This window comes from Crocuta crocuta, unplaced genomic scaffold (assembly GCF_008692635.1).
Source record: "Crocuta crocuta isolate KB4526 unplaced genomic scaffold, BGI_CrCroc_1.0 scaffold154, whole genome shotgun sequence".
NCBI classification, from domain to species: Eukaryota; Metazoa; Chordata; class Mammalia; order Carnivora; family Hyaenidae; genus Crocuta; species Crocuta crocuta.
Genome location: NW_027530545.1, coordinates 12,023,890 through 12,031,252, shown reverse-complemented (window position 1 = coordinate 12,031,252; position 7,363 = coordinate 12,023,890). Strand labels below are relative to the sequence as shown.

The window sequence follows — 7,363 nt, the reverse complement described above, 5'->3', positions numbered from 1 at the left end:
GTTTGCAAGTCAGATAATGATATTTGAATTATTTTTATAATATCTATTCAGAGAAAACTTCTGTTAAACCGTTTTAAAATTATACACAGTTTTTCTCACTTTGCAAGTATGTATCAGGGAGAAGGTGAATTACAATAGGAAAAGCACAGAGGTGTGCCTTAGGAAGAACTGGTACTTGAAGTTCTCTGATTTTCCTGATCTTTGCAAATGAGTTCTCGGCCAGATCTTGAAATTTTCTTTTAGATGCTCTAACTTTGGTATGTTTCTACAGTGGGCTGGTGTCAAGTATTTATCCCTTCTGCCATGGAAAAGAAGTCACATTCTCAATTTTCCTGCTCTGGTCCCCTAGGCTAGGCTTGAATAATAAAAAGCTCAGAAGTATTCATCACCTTATTACACTGTATTGTAGTAACCTAGACAAGGTTTTAATTTTCAGCTGGAATCTGAAGATTGATTGATTTTTTTAAACATCTAAACAAATAGCAAAAGGACCCTAAAGTCCACAAGAGTGGGATATGTACTTCTTTTATCACATAAGTATTTTCCTGGAGCCTCTTAGAAATATCTTAAGTAAGTGGTGCTTGGTGGCTCAGTTGGGTAAGTGTCTGAGTCTCGATTTCAGCTCAGGTCATGATCTCAGGGTGTATGAGATGGAGCCCCATGCCAGAGCTCTGCACTGAAAGTATGGAGTCTGCATTGGATTTTTTTCTCTCCCTCTCTCTCTGCCCCACCCCTGCTCATACTCTCTCTGTCATTCAAAATAAATAAAAACAAAAAATGAAGAAAAAAAGGAAAGAAATACTGTACTTAAGTTATTTACTGCTAAGGCTACATTCTAACCAAAATTGTCATTAGGTAATCAAATGTGTTGAAGAAAGTGTTTTTGAAATTCTTCCTCCCCATTATAAATTGCAAAATTCTGACATTACAAAACAATGCATGCCATTCTTCTTATTCTTTACCTAACTGCTAAAATGGTCTACCCCCCAGATGCCATGTGCATAAGCATCATTGCAGTAATCATGTTGCTACTGTGCTTAAGTTACTGCATTATAGGAGATAGGTGACTGAAATTTGAGTCAATGAGAGAAGTAGATGCATGAATTACAGTGCTTTTCTTTGTTGTAGTTACTTTTCTTTCAAAAAATATTCTACATAGTCTAATATCAACTGGAGGAGAGATTCTAAACTTAATCAGTATATATGGATATGATCTCAGTTTTGCAATGCAATGATTTTTTTAAAAAAATAATATGTTTTATTTACAATTGTATGTGCATCCAATTGATTGATAACATGAAAAATAGCACCTTATTATTAATTTCCAAACTGTCCTTTATATTAGTGGCTCTTAGTCATTTGTATTATATATTTATATGGTACAAATACAATGGTACAAATATATATGATAAAATATGGTACAAATTTTACAAATAAAAACATGTGGATCAATAGAAACCAGGGTAGGAACCAGGAGGCATATACCCTATCCCTCACCTGGGCACCAAGTGTGACCTTAGATAGGTGACAACTTTCTCTTGATTCTATATGCTCTCGAATTCATTTGTCTCATTTTTAAAATGAAGATGTTTAGACCAGATTATTTCAGAAGTCTCCTCAATCTTTGAATTGCTAACTTGAAATTAAAAATACATCTATTGTATTTTGTAGGGTCATACTTGCATGCAGTAAGTAGACAGTTTTTAGACCATTTTAGTATATGAATTTATAGTGAAATAAATGGCTCCAAAATATAAAATTAGAGTGCTCAATTAAAATACACTTCAGGTGGGGCACCTGGAGGGCTCAGTCAGTTAAGCATCTAACTTTGGCTCAGGTCATGATCTCACATTTCATGAGTTCAAGCCCTGCATTGGGCTCTGTGCTGACAACTCAGAGCCTGGAGACTGCCTCAGATTCTGTGTCTCCCTCGCTCTCTTCCCCTCCCTCAATTATATGCTTTCTCTCTCTCTCTCTCTCTCTCTCTCAAGTGAATAAACATTTAAAAAATTTAATTTCACATCAAGTAAGAAGAAATGTACTATATCCTCAGAAAGTTATTAGGCAGCCAATTTTAAGAATTTAAGAGAAAGAATTTTTCAAGAATTGAAAATGTCATACTATACTTCTTTTTCCTGTTTAAACTTAGCTAACTTTTCTAGCTTTGTATTCTTTTTCCTTAGTAAGAAAAATAACCCAAGTAGTTGAAACTCTGCCAGGAATTGCTATAAGCTGAATATTTTTAACCTATGGTTTTCATTTTTATTTAAAAAATAATCCTTTCTCAATACTGAAAACATAGAAATAATGAGAAGCCAAAAAGAAAAGATATTTATTCTGTTCTCTAGTTAACTCCTATTATCCTCTCTTAATTTTTTATGTGAGGCCTCAGAAGAGACCTTTACACCCTCTGACAGGATTTTGAGTGCCTCACAATGAAGCTGACTTTACTGTGGTTTAATGATGGAAAATGGTTTCATGCTTAAAACTTATTTTATTATCAAAGAGTAACAGTATGTTAAAATTGAGACTGTCATAACAAAAAAACATCAGTTTCGAGTTATCAGAGAAATCTGCAAGAACATACTCTCCTTAAAAAAAAGCAATAAATTTAAATAATTTTCCCCCAAGTCTTACTAACCTATAAATACAAATGAAATATCATTAAAAGTAGTACTTTGCACATTGCTCTTACCTGTTATCTTATGGGGCTTAGAACAGAACCAGAAGGTTTTTCAGAATTATTTATAAATGAAATTTACCTCAAATTACTTTTAATGTGCAAAGAGAAGATTGGGAAAACACCTCTCCTATTCTTTTATTCCTGTCCTGACAACCACGCCACATGTGGGTGGTGCCTTGCCTGTCCCTGCTCCTGCCCTTCATGAGAAGTGGTTCTTCCTCCAGGCTCTCTTGATCCAAAACTTGGCTGTGTGCTCTTGAGTCCACCTTGGGCGAATCTACTTACATTTCTTTTGCACAAGGCAACGAAGAGATGCCTCCTATCAAACGCGACATAACTAGGGTTAACTGAGTCCCAGAGCAGGATTGCTTGTATTGCTGACCTCAGACACTTTCTGAAAAGACATCAAGCTCTACTTGCAGCCGATTTCTTCCATAGTCTGCGCTATCTGGTGGGGGAGAGAGATGGAAACCATTCTACCCTGTTTCTCCTCTCCTCCTTGGATTCTGTTACCCTCAGTGCACCTCCCTTGGGCTCCTTCAGCCAAATCCATAGCCTTCATGCAATATAGGTCAAGGAAATCTTTGCCCAAATGGTTTGAGTTCTACTAGAATGCCTGCTCACGCATACCACATGTCTATACGGAAGTACCTATTTTTCCAAGCTTCATACAGTCTTCATAAATGTCCCTGCGTGACCCTATCTTTGCTCTGTGGCATAACGTGATACAGAAAAGGGATATTAAGTGGCATGCCAGTGCATCACACTCTGTTTGCAGTTCATTCAGTTCTTATATGTAGGATATATTTTTAAACTCTACTTGACCTTAAGAGATAAGCTAGAAAAGCATGTCTGTTCTGACCTCTAATGTTCCAAAACCAGTTATTGTGTGCACTTGTCACTCATCTTAATATAAAAAACTTCAGGCAGCAAATGGCAGGGTTTTCACCGCAGTGCTAGAGTTTAGCAGGGGGGGAAATAATGAAAGAAGAAGGAAAGATAAAAAAGAAAGAGAGAGGGAAGAAAAGAGAGATAGAAAGGTAAAGAGAGACAGAGAAGTGAACCTAACTGCATCAGTACTAACATGTATGTATTATCTGACATGGTTTGCCTCCCTGGCTGACAAAGCTCAACTTTATTATACAACTGTTTGCTTACTGTTAAGCTAGGGAGATTTAGGAATCGGGTAGACAATTATAAATAATATTGGTAACACTGCCTTTCATATATACATGAGTGTTTATCTCTTATTATGCTTTTGTGTGAACTAAAAAACTTTATCAGAATGGAAAAAAAGTCTTCTTGATTATGATTGTGTAAAATGGTTTTGGGGAAAAGATTTGACTTTCATGATCTTTAAATGCATTTATTGAGGTATGTTTTACTTATACTAATTATACTGAGCTAATGTAAAATAACTGTAAAGGAACATTATACTACCATACTTTTCTCTTCTTCTTTAGCAAGTATTGTTCAAATGACATTTGTACAGTTTTCCTGTCATGGAAACTTTGCATTTAGCTTTTAATGGCCAAGCATTTAAAAGAGATATGTTTTTACAAAGGATGTAAAACAGGATGTTTTTGGAAAGGTCAAAAGTAGGCATTTCCTTTTTTAACATGATTTTCAGTCAACTTTTGCTTCTTTGTAAATCAAGAAGACACTGTCAATCTGATTGTTTCTCATTCTGTAGATCTTTAAGCAAGCGACTATGAAAGCATTGAGGAGAAAATCTATTTTGCTAACTGGTTATCTGGAATTCATGATCAACCATTACTATAACAAAGATAAAGCAGATACCAAGAGACCATTTGTGAACATAATTACTCCATCCCGCATAGAGGATCGTGGCTGCCAACTAACACTAACATTTTCTATTCCAATAAAAAATGTATTCCAAGAACTAGAAAAACGAGGAGTGGTTGTAAGTATATCTCTTGCTTTGCTACCAGGTTTTCTCTCTGGGTTGCTTGTTGGGGTAAATTTTGGGTTCTTTTGTTAATTCACTGTTGCTTGTTATTTCACATGAGTCAGTTTGGGAGGATGCATTATGTGTCAACTAAGCATGCATCACTGTGTTAATTGAAGGACATAGAGGTCTGTCATTTCTGATAAAAGAGATAAAAGGGAAGAAACCACAGATTTTGGATGAGGAACCAGCTTTCCATAATTTATTCATTCTTTTTATTATAGTTTGAGCGAAAAAAATGATTTTATCATAGTCAATTAGGAAATGTTTTCACTGGTTTTTAGTAGTGAAAGCCCAAATATATATGTTCATTGAATGACTAGAATTAAAGAACATAATATAGTGGAGGAGGAGGAAAAGAGTCAGTCTTATTTAGTTGTTTGATTGAGCCAAGTCATTTTCAAACTTGTCATTTTAATCAAAAAAGAGCTGTAAATCCATCTCAAGGGTGTTAACATTGTATGAAATTATTTTTTTAACCCTTGGGTCTAAGTGATCATTCTATTCTCTTAAAGAAAATAAATGTTAATAGGGTGATTTCAGGAAAAATGATGGTCTTGTATCTATATCCAGTAGACATATAATTTAGAAATTGCTCCACTCATGTGATCCTTATTTTTTTTGCTTTGTTTTTTTGTTTTTGTTTGATTGCTTTGTTTTAGAGAGAAAGAAAGAGCGTGAGTGGGGGCAGAGGGAAAGAGAGAAACTTAAGCAGACTCCATGCTCAACATGGAGCCTAGCCTGATGCAGGGTTTGATGCCATGATCCTGGGATCATGACCTGAGATGAAATCAAGTATCAGACCCTCAACTGACTGAGAAATCCAAGTGACTGGCTCACTAACTCTTGGGGAGAGGTTATCTCAGATTCTGGAGGCACAAATCCATATATTGGTGTTCCAATGCATTTGTAAGCTGTGTGCTCCTTGGGAAAGTTTGTTCATGTCTATTGGCTTGAATTTTCTCATCTGGATTTTGGGTGCAAAAATGCTTACCTCCAAAAGTTGTTATGGAAATTAAATGGTCCAGAACAAATAAACAATTTACTGTATTGTCTAAGCCTAGTGAATGTTTCTTAAAGGTTGATCATAGTGATCTTCAGGCTAGACCAAATTATCTGGGTCAGTTTCATGACATTTCAGGGATATAGCCTATTCCTTACCTGTGAGATTAGGGATTAGAGGATTATGTACAAATAAGTAACTAAAATGCTCCAGGTGTCAGTGAGGTTCTCTTTCATTTCTTTTTTCATTTTCAATTATTTATTTTATTTTAAAGAAAAAGTGAGAGAGAGCACAAATGGGGGAAGGGGCACAGAAAGAGAGTGAGAGGAGAGAGGGAATTGAATACTAAGCAGGCTCCAAACTCAGCAGGGAATACAATGCAGGGCTCAGTCCCAAAACTCTAAGATCATGGCCTGAGCCAAAATGAAGAGTCAGATGCTCAACTGACTGAGCCACCCAGGCACTCCCTTTTATTTATTTATTTGTTTGATTGTTTATTTACTTATCTACTTTTATTTTTAAGGTTCTCATTCATTTTTTGAATTATTTTTTTTTATCATTTAAAGTTTTCATTTTTTTGAGAGAGAGAGAACACAAGTGAGGTAGGGGCAGAGAGAAGGAGAGACAGAATCCCAAGATCCTGTGCAGAGCCCAGTGTGGGGCTTGAGTTCACAAACCATGTGATCATGACCCAAGCCAGGATCAAGAGTTGGACGCTTAAGCTTAACCGACTGTGTCCCCAAGATGCCCCTAAGGTTCTCATTCATTTAAATGATGTGCCTGAGGGCTCCAGTCTCTTACAGTCCCCCCACAGATAAATTGCGTATATGACTTACTAGATGTTCAAGAAGATGTTTGCTGAGTGGATTTCAGGAAAGCACTTTGGATCCTTATGATATTCATTCATATTTTAACTATTATTAAGAAGAGAGTTCAAATGATGTGGAAATATTGCATCTTAATAAAATTAACAAAATGCTTATATATTAAGTTTTAGAGAAATCAACATGATTGCTTTATGTGGGTTTATCTTGAATGTAGATTTTCATTATGTGAAAAGTGCTAACATTCCTGTGGCTTTATTTTCTCCACCACAGTGTGACAAGCGGGAACCAGATGGCATCCGAGTGGCTCCAGTTCCTCTCTACAACTCTTTTCATGATGTTTATAAGTTTATCAAAATACTTGCTTCTGCACTTGACTCTGCAGAAACCAAAAATACCAATGTTCTTTAGAACAACTTAAGTAATACTAAAAGCTACTATGGCTGTTTTATTATCGTTGTTCTAATTTTAATAATTGAAAGCTTTTCAAAACCAATTGCACATAACTGGCAATAAATTGTATGGTTTACAGAAAAATCTGATACATTATCTCTAAGGGTCTGGGGTCCTGAGGAATCCACATGTCTGTCCAATTTTTCCATTCATGGTGGATCAAAGTTTTCACTGGTCCAAGTATTATGTATACAGTCTTAGCTAGCTGTCACATTTCATGGTCAGTGAATGCTTTATGTTGATTTAATTTATAATTTGACTGACAACTTCATAATATATGTGCAATTTTTTGTGTCAATTTTAGAAATGTTGCTTTAGTTTTAATTTACCAAAGAGTTTCTTATAGTCACTGTAATTTCACAGTCTGATATATGTATGATTTTGCAATATTTCATCCAACTCTCATCTAAGGAACAGAAAATACATTTTCT

At 35.5% G+C, this 7,363-nt stretch overlaps 1 protein-coding gene across 2 annotated transcripts in view; it reads left to right on the top strand.

Moving 5' to 3' along the window:
* The window catches only part of KYNU (kynureninase), a 133,861-nt gene extending 126,763 nt beyond the window's left edge, over nucleotides 1-7,098 (top strand). For both annotated transcript variants that reach the window (XM_077767840.1, XM_077767839.1), the window contains exons 13-14: nucleotides 4,377-4,607; nucleotides 6,753-7,098. In XM_077767840.1, coding sequence (XP_077623966.1) covers nucleotides 4,377-4,607; nucleotides 6,753-6,890 — 369 coding nt within the window. In that variant the 3' untranslated portion in view covers nucleotides 6,891-7,098. The remainder of the gene's footprint in view (nucleotides 1-4,376; nucleotides 4,608-6,752) is intronic.
* The last annotated feature ends 265 nt before the right edge of the window (nucleotides 7,099-7,363 follow it).